Source organism: Dromiciops gliroides, chromosome 2 (assembly GCF_019393635.1).
Source record: "Dromiciops gliroides isolate mDroGli1 chromosome 2, mDroGli1.pri, whole genome shotgun sequence".
NCBI classification, from domain to species: Eukaryota; Metazoa; Chordata; class Mammalia; order Microbiotheria; family Microbiotheriidae; genus Dromiciops; species Dromiciops gliroides.
Genome location: NC_057862.1, coordinates 676406225 through 676425786, shown reverse-complemented (window position 1 = coordinate 676425786; position 19562 = coordinate 676406225). Strand labels below are relative to the sequence as shown.

The window sequence follows — 19562 nt, the reverse complement described above, 5'->3', positions numbered from 1 at the left end:
TGAGGGGTAAAGGGAATTCATTGGGGGAGGGGGAAGGGCAGAAGTGAAATCCTACAAGAAAGTAACAGGAAGGTCAGGGGTGGGGAGTGAGGATTGGGTGTGGAACCCAGGTCCAATGATTGGGTCTGAGTGCTGGAGATGGGAAGACTGAGGGTCAGAGATGGGGGCTCCAGAATTCATCCCACGCCTTGCCCCAAATGCCCTGCTCCTCATGGGCTCAGCATGGGTATCCCAGGAAGACACGTCTGACCTTTCTCTCTCTGGGCTGGTAGCTCTCACCCCCCTCTCCTCTCCTTCAGCATCTGGCTTCTCCATGCCCGGCAAGAATTTGTGTGGGATGGAGGAGTCGCCGTGGTGAGATTTAAGCTGGACTGACATGATCCAAATGGGGCTTTCCCTTTGTATGTTCCTCCTCATAATGTCGTGTTTATTATCTGTGCAGGGCAGTGAGTGCAGAGAGGGACCCAAGGGCATTCACTGCCCCAAGGGAGCCCTGGGTGTCAGGGGGTAGACAGCCCCGACCCTTGGGGACTGTAGCTCTTATAGGGATTGCATAGTTGGGGGGGGCTCCTCAGGGGGCTTCAGGGCTATAATGCAGCCTTTACTCTGAGGATCTCTGGGTTCTCAAGGGTGAGCACCCCTCCCTCAGGGGGCCTCAGGGCTAATAGCCAGGCCCAGTTCTTGTTCTCAGTTACACACACACACACACACACACACACGAGGTGGAGGGCAGACAAACAAAAAAGCTGAAGCTAATATCATTGGGTGGTGCAATGGAGGGCTCTCATTCCCACAGCTCCTGATGTCATAGGGCTCTTACTCTTCTACGGTGATAAGACTTTAGTTTAATAAGGTGGGATGGTCATCAGAGAGGCACAAATAAAGTACTACATGAGGTGTGAGGAGCAAAGTCCTTCCTGGCTGGTAGAATCAAGGTAGACTCCGTGTTAGGTGGGCTTGAAAGGACGGCTCTGACTTTAATAGTCTTGATGAGCCAGAGAAGGTGCTCCAGGTACAGGAAACAGCCTGGGCAGTGGCAGGGAGGTGGGAAAGTCCAGGGCTGAGATGAAGAAAGGAGGCACTCTGTGAGTCCAATTCATCCACGTGAATCAGTCGCTCGGTAAGCAAAAATTTATTAAGTGCTTACAATGTGCAGGGTCCTGGGCTCTGTGGTGGAGAGAGAAGTACATTATACACAATATTAGCAACATTTGGGGTGAATGGGGGCAAAGGGGGAATATTTGAATGAAAAGGATGAAAATAGGCAATTTTTGGCTTCCTGTGAGAGCCCTTGTAAGTAATGGGGAGGAGGGAGTGTGTGTCTGGTTCTATCATCTCCACTGGCCCCTTCCTAGACCCACAGCCCAGGGCAGAGCAGACAGGCTTGTGAATTAGCTCGGGGCTTTTTTCACAGCTTAAGGAACAGCAGCAGAGAGGTTGGAGAAGCCCCTCACACCTCTTGATGGATTTCTCCGGGGTGTGAGTGTGTGTGTGTGTGTGTGTGTGTGTGTGTGTGCACGTGCCTGGATGTGTGAGGGCATGTGTGTCTCATTGTCCATGTGGGTGATTGTCCCTTCCCTTCCCTGCTCTTCAATCTCTTCATCTCCACTTTGGACTGGCTGGGCTGGCTGTCATTCCGGGTCCACAGGAGCTGACACTTCCACAGTCTGCTACAATTGCAAAGAACTTTGTGTTTTCCTCGTCTCCTAGCATAGTTCTCTGCACACTGTTGGTGCTTAATACACGTTTATTGAGCTAATGAATTAATAAGAAACTTTCCTGCCCTCGGCAGTCAGAGCCAAGGCCACTTACTTATGTCTGCCACCTGGGGGCAGCAAATTCCCCCTCCTCACGATTCACTTTGCTCCCTCCTCCGGTGTCATTGACTAGGAAAGCCCGTTTATCTGACAATTTCATGACCTTCCTCAACTCATCTGTTACTGAGATAGGAAGGGTTCTTAATCCAGGGGTCGTGAAATAAAATTTTAAAAAATATTTGAGCTGTATTTAAATAGAATTGATTTCTTTTCTCATCCTCTGGATTTTATTTTATGCATTTAACACATTCTTCTGAGAAGGGGCCATGGGCTTCCCCAGCCTGCCCAAGGAAAAAGATTAAGGACCTGGCGTTAGGTATCTAGTTATTCCCCTTGGACATCGAGGTGGTTCAGTGTATAGAGCACCAGGCCTGGAGGCAGGAAGACTTGAGTTCAAATCCAGTCTCAGACATTTCTTAGCTGTGTGACTCTGGGCAAGTCACTTAACCCTGTTTGCCTCAGTTTCCTCATCTGTAAAATGAACTGGAGAAGGAAATGGCAAAACATTCCAGTATCTTTGCCCAGAAAACCCCAGATGGAGACACGACTGAAAAATGAGTGAACATAAGAAGTTACTCCTCTCCAACATTAAGCCCCTGTGAGAGACTTTCTTTCCTCCCTGGTGCTGCCAGAGGACGGAGGGCTAGGACTATTAATTAATTAATTCTGAAAAGATTGAGTGTTCCAGGGCCATTCCTATGAGAGCCCTCTAGATAATGCTCCCTCTAGAACTTGCTTGGGGCTGTGAATGGGAGATCTCAGGGTGCGGGAAGAGCCCAGGACCGGGTGGAAGGAGACTTGGGTTCTCATCCTACCAAAGCTAAATCGCTAACTCAGGCAGGTCAAGCCGGAAAGCATTCATTGAGTACCTACTACGTGCCAGGCGGTGCGCTACAAAGAAAGGCCCAAAACAGTCCTGGCCTTCAAGGACTAGTCTGACGGGCAAGTCCCGGTGTTGGGACAATTTGTGGCCTCATCTGTCCCATGAGGATTCTAGAACCATTTGGAATGTCCTCTCCTGCATACCCGACAAGCAATCTGGGCAGGGATGGAGAACCTGCTGCCCCGTTGGGAAGATCTCTACTTTTAAGAAGCTCTTTCTCAGATGTAGCACCTGTTTCTGCTTCTGCCTTCAGGGGCTGGGCAGACGAGGCGCGGTCACAGCCCTCTGAATGCCTGAAGTCACTCACGGTCAGTCACTGGGCAGGCATTATTAAGTGCTTACTGTGTGCCCTGGGGATAGAGAGCCCTCTCCCCAATACCCACGGCCCCCGCCCTCGAGGAGGGCCGGCGTCGGTCCTTCATCGCGGGGTGAAGGGAGGCGGAGCTGCGCACAGTCGTCAGCCTCATCCTCCCTCCCGGTGTCCCCGAAGTCCAGCCGGGGGACAAGAGTCAGCATAGCCTGCGCCGGCCCGGGACGCGCTGGCTGACCACGCGCTAAGCGCTCCCCGGCGCCTGCTCCGGCGCCGGCACCCGCTCTTGTCCTGCGCCCATCCCTCCAGGGGAGTCCCCCCGCTGGCACGCTCTCCTTCTGGCCGACTCGGGGCTCCCCCTACCCCCACGCTCGCTTTCCTCCACTTAATCCGTGTCTTTGCTAGACCTGGACACGATTGTCCTGCTCTGCCCCGAAGGACTCCCGGGTCACGCGTGGGGCGTCGGAGGGACCTCGGGTTCGCTGGAGCTTTGTTTTAGAGGAAGTCCAGTGACTCGTCCAAAAGCACGCGGGGACTAGAATCCGGGTTCTTTCACTCCGGGGAGACCTCGCTGTCTTGGGCGAAGCCTGGTTTACCCCCGGCCAAGGGATGCTTGGAAGGGGCTGGAGAGGTTAAGTTCAACCCGGTCATTGGGCAGACGGCAGAGGGCAGAGCCGGGGCGGCCCCTCCCAGCTCCAGAGCTGTGATCCTGGGTCCCTTAGGCTCCGTGGGCCTCAGTGTCCCCATCAGTAAAATGAGAGGGTTGGAGCGGACGGCCAGGGCTGCTCCAGGCTCTGCGCAGGCGAGGGCAGCCTCCGGCTCCGGGGCGGGCGCTGTGGCCGCAGTTCGGCCTCCCGCCGGCAGGCGCCGCTGTGAGAACCGCCCGCGGCGCTCCGGGCCCGCGGCTCTTCTCGGCGACGTCGGCGGCGGGGGCGGGGCCTGAGCGGCGGCGGCGACGACAGCGGCGGCGGCGGCTCCGGGTCCCGGGCCGAGCAGGGAGGCCCGGCGGAGGCCGGAGAGCGGCGGGTGAGCCATGTGGTTCATGTACGCGCTGAGCTGGCTGTCGCTGCTCATCCAGGTGGCCTTCGTCACCCTGGCCATCGGTGAGCGCCCCCGCCCCTGCCCGGGGAACCCCATAGCGAGGGACCCCCAGCCGGTGTCGTAGGGACCCCATAGGGAGAGGCTCCCCATAGCGAGGGACCCCCCCATAAGGAGGGACCCCCAGGGCACTGCGGGCCCCCCACAGGGAGGGACACCCGCATAGGGAGAGACCCCCACGGCACGTTGGGGACCCCCAGACTGGGAGGCTCCGAGACCTCCAGTGCACTACGGGGACCCCCGTAGCGACACCCCCAATGTCCTGTGGGGACTCCTATAGAGGCCGCCCAATCAGGAGACTCCCAGTGTTGTGGGGAGCCCCATAGCTAGAGACCCCCGGTGTTCCAGAGGTCCCCAAGACTCCCAGTGTGCTTCAGGGAGGTCCTTGACCGGGAGACTTTGAGACGCCCCCACCCCCACCCCCGGTGCGCTCTGGGGGACTCCCAGAGTGAGAGACTCTCCCCATCGGGAGACACCCCCACCTCCGTGTACAGTGGAAACCCCCCCCCCCACTCCTGTGTTCTGCAGAGACTCCTTCCCCAGACCAGGAGACCTCCAGTGTATTGTGGGGATCCCCTTAGGATCCCGTCTCCCCGCATACAGCCGGCTCTTCCCCCATATGGGATATTGGGAGCCCCTTCCTCCCAGTATGCCATGGGGCTTACCCCCCCAAATATAGAGAGATCCTCCCCGTGACGCACAGCGGGGTGCCTTCCAGCATGCCAGGAGACCCTCCCCCTTCCCCCCCTTTTCCTCCCTCCCTCCTCCTTTTCCTCTCTTCCCTTTCCCTTCCCTCCCCCTTCCTCTCCTCCTCTTCTCTCCATCTCCCGTTCCCTTCCCTCCCCCTCCCTCCTCTTTACCTCTCTCTCCCTCCCTTTCTCTTCCTCTCCCTTCCCCTCCTCCCAGGTGGGACCCTCACCACCCCTCAATGCACTAAGAGGTCCTCCTCTACGCGACCCCCGCCCCCTCTCCATTTGTACTGTATCAGATCCTCCTCTAAAATGCTGAGGGACCCTCCCCCAGTACACAGCAGCCACACTATTGGGATCCTCCCTGCGGGTTCTGGGGAACCCCTCCCTCTCCCCTAATTACAAGTCTCCCTCTCCTTGTTCCTCCTCCAGCCCCCTCTGTTAAGTTGGCCAGGGTCCCTCCCCTTCCCCCTCCCCCTCTTCCCTGTACGTGGCCCTGCTCCCCCGGAGCCTCAGGACCTCCCTCCCTGCCTCCTTATCTGGGCACTGGGAGGTGGTTTAGGGGCATCCCCGCTTCAGTCTGGGGGACTCTTCTCAACTCCGCCCTCCCTGAGAAGGAAAGGGATTGTGAGGACAGGAAGGGAAGCTTACAAAGTGGGGAAGGGGGTCTCTCTGGGGGAGAAGACTTGGAGGGGTGGGGAAAGAGCAGGGCTTGGGCCGAGGCAGCAGGAAAGACCCCCCTGGGGCCAAGCTGGGGGGGGGGGCTACTTAGGGAACTGGGAAGAGATTACCCATAAAGGCCAGAGCCTTCTAAAGATGGCCCCGGGGGTCTTCAGGAACTGACGGAGGGATGCCTGAAAAATCACCCAAGCCAACTGAAATTGCCCCCCCCCTGCTGTCTGGGGTGGGGGTCGGGGGCATTCCAGGGAAGCTGGACGATGGCCTTGGGGACAGGGGTAGTGCCCAGCCTAGGCACCCATGGCTCAAGAGAGGCCGGGCAGGGGCCTCCAAGATGCTTGCTGGTGGTGTTCTTCCCGGTCTGTTCTAGGTGGAGGTGCCCTCCACCCACCCGTTGCTGCTGGGGGCCCCATGAGTGCGAGTGTATCATGGACCACATTCTGGGGGAAGGGGCAGGTCTTGGATGCCTGCAGGTCCCCAGAGGTGGTCAGTGAGCCGAATCCTGGGAGGGCCAGTCCTGGCAGAGGCTGAGCTTACTGGCGGTGACCTTGGGCGAGCTGTGTCACATGTGTGAACTTCTATGTCTGTATAGAGGCCCAGTAAAATCTGGGGTCAGGAAGTTTGGGGCTGGAGGGGCCGCGAGAAGTCCTTCCGCGCAGCTCCTTCTTTTTGGAGAGCTTGGCCTTAGTGCCAGGGCCTCAGGCGGCTCCCCGCCCTATGCCCTAATGTGAGAATCACGTGTGTGTGGGTTAAACTGCCCTCACTGGGGAGATAATTTCGTCAGCTTGGGGAGGAAGCTCCCTCTGCCATCAGAGGTGGGCACCTGCTCTGCTGTTGATAGTCTTAGGGGGTGTCCTGGGGCCCTTCCCAGGGGTTCAGTGATTGCCCAGGGCATCTCTGCCAGTATGTAAACCCACACCTGCACGCATCCTCTGGTGCACATTGGTTTCCTTTGGTGTGGGAAACTCCCTTCACTGATGCAAAGCTGCCGCTCTTCTCTAACTTCCAGCGCTGTTTGGTTGTCCTTTCCCTTCTTTGCAGAAGTGAGGGGCTGTGGATGTGGAAAAGGAACCTGCTGTTGGCTGTGGCTGAGGCTTTAGTTTTACTGAATTAATTCCTCCCCCCACGAAAAAAAAACAACTCTTAAAAGTGTTAAAAGTGTTTTCACGTGAGCAATGGCTTATGGGGAGGAAGTATATATTTGTAAACGACAATGATTTTTACAAAAGACGCCAATAAGATTTTCAACAAGAATTTGCTCAGAGGCACAGAAAGTTTAGGTGACTTGTCTATGGTCATGTAACCAATGTGTGTCAGGCAGGATTTGAACCCAAGTCTCCCTAGTTCGAAGGCTGGCTGTCCGCTATATCAGTGGAGTCAGTGATGTTATTTAGACTCATTCTGGCTCCTTCTTACTTGGTGCCTTTTATCTTTTGAAAGGCCATATGATTGAGCCTCATTTGTACACAGTGCTCCCATCTCCTTTGCCTCCCTCCACGTTGTGAGCAGGTATTTTATAGATCTGGGTCCACACAGAATGACCAGAAAAGAAAATGAGCCTGATACCGATCAGTATATTGAGGGGTAAATTGATGAGTGAGTCAGTCCCTGCAGGAGAGTGGGAGGCCAGCCCCCAGCACGTGGGGACCAGTGGGGTGACATGGAGGTCATTTACAAGGTCCCGGGGCAGGCATGGACAGGTTGGGGGTCTGCATTGGTGGAGAGAGGCTCTACACCAACGGGCTGTAGACCCATTGGATTGTTATGAGCTGGGGGTAGGGTGAGCAAAGCTGTTTCCTGAAAGGTGGCATGGTAGGGACGAGAATCGGAGAGGAGGCAAGGCTGTTTTACAGGAGGAGGCTCTCCCAAGGGCTGCATCACAGGCCTTGAACGTGGTTTCTGTGTCGACTCCTTGGCTGGCCTGGGAATTCATGGTGCTGAGCTGTGCTGTCCCTGCTGGGTGACCTTGGATGAGTCTTTGCCTCTTGGTAGCTTCATCTCTGGAGGAGGTGGCGAGTCTTGGGCATCATTAGCTCCCTTTGTAGTTCTCTCTGCTGTCAGGAGCATCCAGGCCCTGGTAAGGGACGTTGCCTCAGTCACTGACGGCCTTCAGGGCTGACCCCCCCCTCCCCCAAGGCATGAAGGACTCTCCCAGGGCAGGTACTTGGGTGAACCAAGAGAGGCTGGCAGGGTCTTTTTTGGCACAGTATGGCAGAGGATGGTGACTGTCACTCGGTATGGGTGTGGGGCAAAGGCCCCTGAAGAGGCTTGGGTCTGGGCCAGCCAGCCTAGCTGTCTCTCCTGCTCCTTCTTTCCAGCGGCCGGACTCTACTACTTGGCTGAGCTGATAGAAGAGTACACGGTGGCCACCAGTCGGATCATCAAATACATGATCTGGGTAAGGGCCTGATCTTCCCCTGTTCCCCTGAGTCATCACCAGGAGAAGTCATTCTCCAGGGCCTCACACCTGAAAGCCAACCTGCCCACCCAGGGATGTTGCTTGGCAGTTTGCTGGTCTGCTACAGCATCCTGTGCCCGTGAGCAGAGGAGTCCTGGCCCTGCCATGTGCTGTGTGGTCTGTCTGAATGCCAGGGCCTCTGCCTTGGAGCTCCTGCCCTGCTCCTTGGTGCCCGTGTTCCCCTCAGCTCAGAGGAGGAGATGCCTTCGAAGGCCCCTTCCAGCTATGTTCCTCTGATGTGGGATGTGGCTTAGACAGATCGGCTGGGGAGGGGGTAGAGGGGACCTCCCGGCGGCCCTCAGGGCCATCTTAGCTGGGCACAAAGAGCCGTCATGGTCTAGAGCTCAGCTGGAGGCAGCCCCAGGGATAGGAATCCGCCCTGGAGGCTCTGAGCAGTGTGGGCAGGTCATTCATGCCCCTGGCCCTCAGTCTCCTTACCTGTAAAATGAGGGGTTGGGGCTGAGGTACCTTCCAGTGTAGACCCCCTGTCCTGTGATCGCCCGATCTCCCTGGGCCTTAGTAGGATGGGGGGGGTGGTGTGTCCAGCTGCAGAGCTAGACTGGGAGGTGTATGGATCCAAGCACACCGAGCCCCCAAAGGAGTGGGGCGGGGCGAGGCGGTAGAGACCAGCAGAGCTGCTGGCCAAGGAGGACCCCGCATGGGGCAGCGGGGTAAATCCTAAGTCCCAGTCTGTGCTCGGCTCAGTTTTCCACAGCCGTGCTGGTCGGCCTCTACGTCTTTGAGCGCTTCCCCAGTTTCCTGATTGGCATGGGCCTTTTCACCAACCTCGTCTACTTTGGCCTCCTGCAGACTTTCCCTTTCATCATGCTGACCTCACCCAACTTCATCCTGTCTTGTGGTGAGTACAAGGTGGGCAGTGGCCCGATGGGGAGGCCCAGGGGCTGGTGCCCTCTCCTCCCTGGTGCCCTCTCCTCATCTGCCTTGCCCTTCCCTTGGCAGCATCCTGGCAAGGCAGTGGTGTGGTGGGGGCTGGGAGCCTCCCATTCAGAGCTGCCTTAGCCCAGCCCTGATGGAGGGTCAGTCTGAGGGGAAGATGGGCCAGGTGCGTCTGCATGACCCTCACGATAGCAGGACAAGAGATGGTGGGAAGCACAGACTGGACTGGGCCAAGGGAGGGAGGGCCTCCTGAAAGAGGCCAGGGGCAGTGTGGCCTGGCCCCACGGGAGGCGTCAGGGCAGGCCTGGGCCTTTCCCTCCCTGCGAGGCTCTGTGGGCAAGTGTGAGGGAGGGGTGTGTGTGTGTGTGTGTGTGTGTGTGTGTGTGTGTGTGTGTGTGTGTGTGTGTGTGTGTGTGTGTGTGTGTGTGTGTGTGAGTGTGAGTGTATGTGTGAGTGTGAGTGATGCGTGCTGATGCTGCTGCCCTCAGTGCTGTCTGGGTCTTCATCAGGAAGTGCCTCATCCTTGCAGAACTGGCTCCAGGGTGAACTCCAGGCCAGGGCCCCAGGCCATGGATGGGGAACCTCAGCAGCAGTCACTCCCTACTTTTTGGTCCATTATGAGTTCGAGTTGCCTCCCTACTCCTCCCTCCCCGCCGAGCCCTAGAGGAGGCCCACATTTGCTGTAACCCTGTATGGACCACATGGTCCGTCCTGCCATAGATCAGGCCTCCCCACAGGTGGATGGCATCTTCCATCAGAGGTCGTCCTTCGTAGTGGATCGGAATGATCCTTTGGCTCAGAACAGCTCGGTCGTGTTGCTCTGAGCACCATTGCTGTTACAGTGCATAGCGGCCTCTTGGTTCCTGCTCCTCCTTTGCAGCACAGCAGCGTTTCACCTGGGGGCTCAGAGCCGTCCTGGGAGGTCAGTGGAGTCGGGGCCTCTGGTTACTGGTGCTGACCCTGGCCCTGTTCCTGTCTAGCTTGGTGACTTGGGCCAAATCACTGCCCTCAGGGTCTCTAAGAATACGAGCCTGATTGGCTCTTGTAAGTATCTGGCGCAGATGTGGCCTGTGCACAAGAGGGAGGGTGCTCTCATGACTGTCGCCCAGGCAGCTGCCCCCCAAGAACTGACGAGGAGCCTCTCCAGAAGGCTGTGGGGAGCCCCACAGTGAGCAGCCGTGGCAATAGAGAAGACTGTTAGCAGAGGAAAGTGGGCTAGAAGTATGGCAAGAATAGGAGGTGGGGTGGGGGTGGGGGTGGGGGCGGCCAGCCAGAGGGCTCTCTTGGTGAGAAAGAGGGAGGTAGGGAGTGTCATGGGGAAAATGGGATAGGGGGTTTGGGGTCCTTAGGAATTCCTCTTGAAAGAATTACACCCTCTTGCACACAAAAGCAGTTAGAATAAGATAGTTTATTTAGAGGAAGGGGAAGGGAAGGGAAGGGAAACAATGAAAGAAATCCTTGGACTTCTCATGGGGAGAAGGCATGGCAGAGTGTGGCTCTGAGATACCAATCTCCTCAAGCAGGAGACAGGTAGATAGTTTTATAGAGGACTGATGGGGGTGATCAGCTGACAGGAAAGTTCCCTTAGGGAGGGAGGACCATCCCCCACTGGGGGTGGCTGGAGGAGTGGGTGAGGGGTGGCTGCAGATCTCTCAAGCCATCTCTCTCCTCGGGACCCAAAGGCAGCAGCCACACCCAAATTTATCTCCCCAGGGGTGAGGGAGACTGGAATGAAGGGCGGAGGTTCTGAAGCTAGCTCAGTCTGATCTGGTTCCGCTTCTCTCTTTCGGGGCATCTGTCCTTTGGATTAGTTTCTCAAGGAGAAGGTTCTTTGATGTGTCCCAGAGAACTTCTGGGGTGCCCTGGGCCCGTAACAGGAAGGTCCCCGTCGGAAGCCAAGCTTTTAGAGGCCGGGGTGGGCAGCTGTGGGTGGCCGGAGAGCTGCATCGCTGCATGAGGTTCCGGTTCTGCTGCAGGATTGAATCTTGAGTGTGAATTATTATCGATGCCCTCGGCCTCTGACAGGGGTTGAACGGATTTCAGTGTCTAGGAATTTCCTTTCTCTTCTTCCTGTGGCCTTGGGGCCCCCGTCCCTGGGGAGTGCCCTGGGAGCCTCTTCTAGCGGAGCATGTCTGAAATGGCCATGCTTTGGGTACAAGCAGCCTGGGGCCCAGAGTGGAATTCAGCTGTGCCCCTTTCCCCTTGGGAAGGGTCTGTGACTTCCCTCAGAACCGCAGACCATTCCATCATGCACTGGGAGTGGCTTCCTCCTTTGAATGTCTTAGGCATCACTTGTGATTTTCTGTATCGGTCAGGAAGCTTGACCTTTGACTCTTAGGTAGGACCATGGAGGCCTCCTTTCTAAGAGGCAGGTGAGAGAGAGCTCGGAGAGGGGCCTGCAGCCTCCCCTTCTTGTCTTGGCTTCCCCATTCAGGCAGAGAAGTTAATGAGGCTCGCTTTGGGGGGGACCCATTGGGTGAGCTCAGGGACAGTCTGTCCCTGTTCCTGCTCTGGCCGCACCAGGGGGATTTGGGCCCCCAGGATGCCAGAAAGTAGACCAGGGCTTCTCGCTCTAGGGATGAGGTTGGGAGGGCTGTGTCCATGAGGAGCGCACCCAGGAGGGTAGTGGCGACTCAGGCCGTGGCATCCATTTTGTTATGGGGGAAATGGGGTACGGGGTTAGGAGCTCTGCACCCTCAACAATTTGGTGGCCTTGGCCAAGGACGTCAGGGTTCAGCAGAATGAGGGTCTGCCTTCCTCTTCTTGTCCTAATCAACACCTGTTGCTGGGGGGGTGGTTCCCCTTTTTTGGGTAAGTGATCTTCCACATGTGAAATTCAGTTTGTTGGGAGCTGGGAAGTTTGGGGTCCGCAACATGTAAACTCATTCTCTTACAAAGACCCCTGAGGATCTCCCTTCCATATCTCTCCAAGATGAGACACTGACAAGCAGCAAGGCTAACAACATTGTGGATTTATGGGAAGCATCTCTCTGGTTGCCATACCATCAGCTATTTCATTTACCCTCAGAACAGAGAACAGAGCATGCTTGATGTTTCCTGTTTTAGAAATGGGAGGCAGGCCCAGAAGGGTTGAGTATCTCATCCCAGGGTTACAGTGTTCTGTCATGGAAAGATGGTTGGACTTGAAATCAGCTTGTGTATTTAGTCCTGGCTGCACTTCTCACCAGCTGTGTGACTGAGCAAGAACCGTAATCTCTCTGAGCCTCTCTTGAGTTGTCCTTGACACCCTCCAGCCCACTGACCCTGGAGGGGAAGGCAGAATGGCCCATGGTGATTTCCAGAGTCTCCTTTCCCCACAGGTACTAGGTGAAAATTCTCCACCCTGTTTAAACCATTCCAGGCCATTCTCCCTCTTTCCCCCATGAGTTCAGCACCTGGCTTACAATCTTCCTCTCCTCCCCAGCTCCTGTCCATGTCCGTAGGGGCCTTTAACACCCAAGTTCATGCCTCCCCAGCCTCCCAGTCCCTCCCCCTCCTGAAATCCTGTGACCACCTCCTCCCCTCCACCTCAGCCAGGCACAGGGATGGTCACGCTGCGGATCTCACCGTCACCCACAAGCGTTCAGCTTCCTTAATCAAAATTGGACCATCTTCCACCTGACTGTCACCTCCCCCCAGCCATTCCTCTCTGTCCTTGGCCCCCCATCACCATCTCCAGTCCCTCTGCCTCATAGGCCATCATCTCTACTTGGACTTAGCTTTTCTTCCCAGTTTTAACCCCGTGGTTAACAAAATCAAATCTGTACTGTCGCTTCCTCCCCAACTCCTCCCTTCTTAGTCCTGTTGCTTCTCATCTCTTGCCAAATTCCGGGCCTGAATTCCCCCCACCATCTGCTGCTGAATGGAAATGAGAAGAGTGTCTTGTTAGCTCCTGATCTGCTGAGTAGAAGCCATGAGGCTGTGCAGCCCGGGGCCCATGAAGTCCCTCCATCCACCTTCCCTGGCCCCTCCCTGCAGTCCAGCTGTCCTGGAGCCCGCTGGAGCCCATTGCCTCTCTCCCTGCCCACAGAAGATGGTCCACACTTTCTCTTCTCTCCTGAAGACCCCCCCCCCAACCTTCCCCTCCTCTCCTCCTGCTACCTACTTTACTGAGAGAATGGAGGCCGGGTATCATGTGCCTCCTCCCCGTGTGAACCCTGTGATGCTGCCCACTCTCCTTGGGATGGCCCTTGTCCTTCCCGAGGCCAGCCCTGCTCCACATACCTCCAGCATTCTCCAGCCCCTGCCTGCTGCTTATAAACACCTCTCCCCCAGACCCCTCCCTGGGGACGCCTCCGTCCCTGCCCACTTCAGTTCCTGCCACTCCTCCTGACCTCCTGAGCCTCGGAATTCAGCCATGGCTGCTCTCTCCAGAGCTTCTAAGTACTGAGCCCCGTAACAGGAGGCCTTCCCCAGGCACTGATACTGAGTCCTCTTCTCTTCACGCTCTGTGACTTCACCAGCTTCAGGTTTAGCCAGTTTGTACGTTATTTGTGTGTGTGTCTATGTGAGTGAGAGTGTGCGTGTGTGTGTCTATGTGAGAGTGTGCGTGTGTGTTTGTGTGTGTGTGTGTGTGTGTGTTCATTCTCCCTTGAGCTTCTGTCTCCCGTCACTCACCTTCTCCTTGACATTCCAAATGGCTCGTCCTGTAAGCATCTCAAATTCTGGGTCTAACACAGAGCCCCCCATGGCCCCTGCCCCCAAGCCGAGGCCCCAGCCTTCTCCAGCCTCTACTTGTTTCCTCACTTGGAATATAAGCTCCTTGAGAGTAGGGGTGGGTTGTTCTTTGTCTTTGTACCCCCAGAGCACAGCACATAGTAGGTGCCTAATAAATGCTTGTTGCTTCTGGCTCAGCTTCCTCTGTTAGCCTCGGGTAATTGCACCATCACAGGATTAGGAGCTGGGAGGGGCCAGTTCTCCGGTGTTTAGTTCGAACTTCTGTCTCCCAGACAAAGAAAACATTACACTTCCTCTTGCTGAACAATGCCCCGGGGGCTTGGCCAGTTGTTCACTCTCTGGGCCTCAGTCTCCCCGTCTCTAACACAAGAGCTTGTGAAATAGAGCCCGAGAGTTCGGCTTGCCCGTGTGCCCCTCCCACCTGCAGGCAGGGGGGATAGAGCCTAGGTTTTCGCCCACCCCTTTGTCTGTCACCTCTTGTTACCGTTGGATTTGGTTCAGCAAAGATTTCTGGGTAAGACGTGCCGAGCCCCACATCCCGGGGTGGGGTGGGGGGGGAGTGAGGGAGTGAGCTCTGGAGATGTGAGTCCCCCGCCCAGGGGTGGGAGCCGCCAGGCTGGGGCAGGAGCAGGGGCAGGAGCAGGGGCAGGGCTTCGACTCTTCATGGACCTCTCTCCTCAAACTGACACTCTCCTCTCCCCGGCTCCCTCTTCTGTTGGCAGTGTTGGTGGTGGTCAATCACTACTTAGCGTTCCAGTATTTTGCAGAGGAATATTACCCCTTCTCAGAGGTAAGAGGGATTGTCTGACCTTTGGGGTGGGGGCATCAATTAGGCACTGGGTTAAGTGCTTTACAGCTTTATTTGATCCCCATGACAGCCCTGGGAGTGAAGAGCCGTTATCCCCGATTTACAGATGAGGAAAATGAGGCAGATAGAGGTTGAGTGACCTGTCTAGGACCACAAAGGGTGGGAGAGCCTGAAGTGGGATTTGAACTCAGGTCTTGCTAACTCCAGGCCCCACACTCCTAGGTACCAAGGGGAAGAGAACACAGTGGTTGGCATTTTCTGACTCTTGTGAGTTGTCTTTGGGCTTTCCTGGGGAGCCCCAGGCCTGGGGCAGGGCAAGCTGGGCCACTCTCCCTCCAGTGTCCCCTGGGTCTGGCTCTGATGGGGTCCCTGAGGATTGGCCTCTGAGTGTTCACTCAGCCTGGGTGGGTCTGAGACTCCTCCCCTAAATGTCCCTAACCCCACCCCCCCACCTGGTATCTTCTCTGGCCATTTTTCCGGATCCTTCCCTTCTCCACTTATGTTTCTAGCCTGTGTTTGTTCTTTGGGATAAAAGTCACTCATGGTTTTTTTTTTTTTTTAAGTATTTTCAGTTCCTAAATCTCTCCCTCTCCCACCCATTGAAAAGGCCAGAAATCTTATTCCTGGTTACTCCTTTATGGGGATGGATGGCCTCGAGGGGGGGGGGGCTCACACCTTTGGGATGAGCGTGGGAACAGTGCTAACATCGGCAGTTTGGGCATTTTCCCTAGATCCCCCCTCCCATCATGCCTGGGTAGGACCTGGCAACCTCACCCAAGCCTTCAGTTTCCATTCCTTCAGACCAGACAGCCCTTTGCTGTTGCTTAGACTCGTTGTCCCGGTTTCTCATAGCTGCAGCTTTCTTGTTGTACAGCTCTGTCAGATGCCCAGTGTGGGCTGCCTTTAGCAGCGGACCCAGCACTGGGCATTCAGTGATGGTGCAGATACAATGTGGGGTGAAAGCAGTTGGTGCTTCCGCTTATTGAGGTTTTAAGGAAAGTGTGACTTCTCCCATGGAGCCCCACAGCAGCCTCCTAGAATCACTCCTTTTTATAATGTAAGTGAAGGGTTTCTGTCCCATCCTTCATGTTTGTAAGCTGAGTCACCTTCCTTGCCCTGCCACCGCTGCTCATTTGCTATTCATCGGAAACCTATTGAAGTTTTGATGCAACAGACCCACTGATACAAGGAAAGTAGAGAGGTGCGTACTCAGATCTCTTCTTTGGGGCCAGGCTTGGCCATTGGAAGCGGCCGGCTGGTGTAGCGGAGAGAGGACAGGTCTTCAGTTTGGCCTTAGACTCTTCCGAGCTGTGTGGCTCTGGGCAGGCCCCTGGACTTCTCTCAGCCCTCTTCATCTGTAAGCAGACCTCACAATAGCACCTACTTCCTGGGGTTGTTGGTGTCATTGGAGATAACAGATGCACACTGCTACTTGGGGGACGATGATGATAATGGCAGCACCCAATGTCAAGACCCTGGGCTTGGGCCACTAGATGGCGCAGTGGATAGAGCACTGGCCCTGGAGTCAGGAGTACCTGGGTTCAGATCTCGCCTCAGACACTTAATACTTACTAGCTGTGTGACCCTGGGCAAGTCACTTAACCCTAATTGCCTCACTAAAAAAAAAAAAAAAAGACCCTGGGCTCGTCCTTGGACATTGTGCCGCTCCTTTCATTATTCTTTGCACTTCCATGAGTGTCTCCTTTGTGTACTTTATTCTCCTGGTTCTGCTGACTTCACTGTGCATCTGTTCCGGTAAGCCCTTCCATGCAGCTTTGCATGTTTGTTGCTTTTCACAGCAAAGGACTATTTCGTTGCATTTACATTTCCTGGGCTTTGGGCATCTTTGTTTGCAGGTCTTTGCTAGTCCAGAAGGCGCTGCTTCAATCATTTGGGCATAGATGCAGCCTTTCCTCTTTTTAGTGAGCTCCTTGGGGCGTACCCCTTAACAGAGCTCCCAACTGCTTTCCAGAATGGTTGGACCAGAGAACCTAATTTTGAATATGAATTCAAAGGTGCAATACTTGAGTATTCCTGTAAATAGGACGAGTGGATGAGCTCCCCACGGCCCACTTGCTCCAAGGCTACTCAGGCTTCTGGGCTCCAGAGGACCAGGAAGAAGAAAGGGAGAGGGGGGGGGGGGGACAGACAGACAAGCAGACGCAGGATGATGAACAAACCAAGGATCCCTGCTTCCTGCCCTGGTTGGCCTGGGAGAGAGCTGGGTCCCAAGGCGTGGGCCCCTCTGTAAGACTAGGCAGGTAATGGGTAGTCCTGCAGGCTGCCCTAGACAGCCTGATGTTCCTCTCTTTCTTCCCTAGTTCCCTTTGACTGTCCATGTTGTTCTATGAATTGTCTCCAGCCTCCTTGAGTCTCCCTGGTGTCTCTGCTCCTCCCACTTGGAAACCCTGGTCTCCATACTGAACGTCCTCTCTCCTCACTGTTTGTTTTTGACAGGTCCTGGCCTATTTCACATTCTGCCTCTGGTTAATCCCATTTGCATTCTTTGTGTCTCTGTCTGCTGGGGAGAATGTCCTACCCTCCACTGTGCAGCCTGGAGGTGAGCAGGGGGAAAAGGGATGCGCACACCCTGTGTGGGGGGGTGCCTTTGGGGAGCTCCTTGTCTAATGAGGGGGTGGGGAGTGTTCCTCCCCTTGGGAGCCCCCAGTTCTGATGGAAGAGGCATGGCTTCTACCCTCTGGGATCCTCTGGGATTCTCTGGGCTAGCCCCCAGTCCCCTGACAGAGTAGACCTTGTTCAGTTCCTGCAGTCCTTATTCTGGCCCATGGGCAAAGAGGCCCTGGCTAAGTCACACAATGTAGAGCACAAGGCTGGCAGTAGCCCCCTAATCCTGGCTTGTCCCTCCACAGATGACGTGGTCTCCAACTACTTCACTAAAGGCAAACGAGGCAAACGTTCTGGAATCCTGCTCGTCTTCTCCTTCATCAAAGAAGCCATCTTGCCCAGCCGGCAGAAGATGTACTGACCACTCGGGGAGGGGGCCCAGGGGTGAGGAGGAGGGAGCTGGGGCAGTGAGCCTGGAGGTAGATGTCTTTGGGGGAGCCTCCCCCCACCCTGGCCCTCTCCCCCGTATCCCCACACCCCCGAGGGGTCTTGGTTAGGATCGGATAAAGCTGAAGGCCACGTGATACAACCTGGACATTGCTTCCGGAGGAGGAGTCCAGAGTCGGGCATCTGGGATCTGGGGAGGGCTACCCATCTTTGGACTTTGGGTAGCCTTTGGGCCTGGAGGCCCCAAACTGCCCCTCATTCCTTCCTCCCGAGACCTGTAATGGGGCTGTTGGGCCGAGCTCCGCTTCTAGTTCATCAGCCCCACCGTATGGGGCTCAGCTCTGCTCGAGGCAGGGAACAAGGGGTTCCTCTCTCCAGAGGACCCTGAGGGTGGAGCCACGACTTGGTGCATTTCCAAAGGAAATAGCCTTTTGGTGTTGAATCGAACTGTGATTTCTGTCAAAGTACAAATACCCATTTGAATAAAGAATCTGGGTGGCGTTTTTTCCTTAATGCCCTGAAAACTCATTCTCCTTTCTTTTCTCCCAGCCTACTGCTACCTGGGTCTGGGACAAGCTCCAGTCAGGGGCCTTTTCCCCTCAGGGCACTTCTGCTGTGGCCCTGCCCAGGATCCTGAGGCGACTGTGATCTGTTCAGCAGGAGCAGCAGAAATGACTGTGTCCTAGGCTGCTTCCGGGCCTCTTGAGAGTTGGGGTGTGGTGGGGGAGATTTGGACGAAATCTGGGTTAAAAATATTCTGAAGCCTTCTGTTTTGGAAGTCTTCCTGGGGAGGGGGGCTGGGTTTTGGTTCATTCGATCTCCCTCATAGCAAAGTATGAAACTGAGGGGGTACAATTAGTGCCTTGGAGAGACAGAACAGAAACTTCTCACTGGGGAAGGGGCAGTATTTTGAGCTGAGACCCCTGCTCCTTTGGGGAAAGGATGCCTTGTCCCCTGACCTAACTCCTGTGATTTTTGGCTGGATCTGTGTTTCAGATGAGGGAGGAGCCTTGGGGCTGGCTCAGCTCTGCCCAGGACTAGGCCTCGATTGACTTGAGCCAGCCAAGATTGGGGAGGAAGGGAGGGGAGGAGGGGGAAGGGTGTGCAAGAGCCCAGAGAGCATTTGCTGACATTGTGGTTGAATTGATGACATGCCTGAATACTTAATTAAGGGGCAGGCTGGGCACCTCTAGGCAGAGTTGGGCATCCATCAGTGGCGCCTTTGCCCATTGAATTGCCTGAATTCCATAAGAACATTATTTCAATTAAGTACTGATCTTTGGGCCTTTTCTAAAATGTCGGTCCCTGGGGAGAAAGGCGATATTAAGTTCTAATATATCAGTGTGAATGAGTTTGCCAGATGCTTTCTTTGTGACAGCAAGCACCTCAGAGGGGATATGGGAAGAGGCGGCTGCCACAGATGAGACCAGGGCCAGTCCTGACTACAGATCATCTCCTGGCACCTCGGAAACCATTGTGCCCAGTGAGTACCTGAGCAGGAATTCCAGCTGGACCCAGAGTGGAGGGGTTACCTCCATGCCCATGAGGCCTTGTAAGGCTAGACTTGGGATCTCCTTCAGTTCAGAGGTGACAGCTTGGGCTGGAGTTGAGTCATAGATGATCAATGGAGACCTTAGAGGTGGTCTTCCTCAGCCCCCTTGTAGAGAGGAGGAAATAGGGCTCAGGGAATGGATCCTGCCAAGGTCACACATGCCGGGTCATACCTAGTACTAGACTCAACAACTGACTTTCAGACAACCCACTACAGATCTTCAGAGATACAGAGGGCACCAGGGAAGAGGGCTTTTCATCCAGGAGAGCTTCTGGGAGAGAAGTCCTTTGTCCCGAAGGACAAATGTTTTGGGACTTGGAAGGGTGGGCATTGAACCCAGCCTCTGGGCGACTGCTGACTCAGGTACCTGTTGGAACTAAGCAACTACAGGGCCAACAGTGGCCTCTTGCTGCTGTGATTGGGGAAGATACTGCCGGACAAGGCCAGTGCCTCCTGGGTGGGCTCAAGGAGCCCGAGATGGGGCTGGTTAGCAAATCTCCACCCAAGACCCAGAGGAAAGCACTTTAAACCTGGAATCAGGAAGGATTGAGAGGGACCCCTCAGTGCCCGGTTTCCGTGGGAGCTGGGAGTCTCTGAACTGGTCTGGGGAATAAGATGTGCCCATGTGCTCGGATACTGTCTTCAGAGATCTGGCCTCCACCTAGATCAGGTTAGGGAGAGGC

The 19562-nt window shown here is 55.5% G+C and overlaps 1 protein-coding gene across 1 annotated transcript; it reads left to right on the top strand.

The window, feature by feature from the left end:
* Positions 1 to 3972: 3972 nt before the first annotated feature.
* TEX261 (testis expressed 261) lies at positions 3973 to 17840 on the top strand. The gene is made up of 6 exons (XM_043989789.1): positions 3973 to 4113; positions 7794 to 7873; positions 8639 to 8792; positions 14230 to 14297; positions 16773 to 16875; positions 17186 to 17840. The coding sequence occupies exons 1-6, from the start codon at positions 4044 to 4046 to the stop codon at positions 17299 to 17301; spliced, it is 591 nt and encodes a 196-aa protein (XP_043845724.1). The 5' UTR covers positions 3973 to 4043; the 3' UTR covers positions 17302 to 17840.
* The last annotated feature ends 1722 nt before the right edge of the window (positions 17841 to 19562 follow it).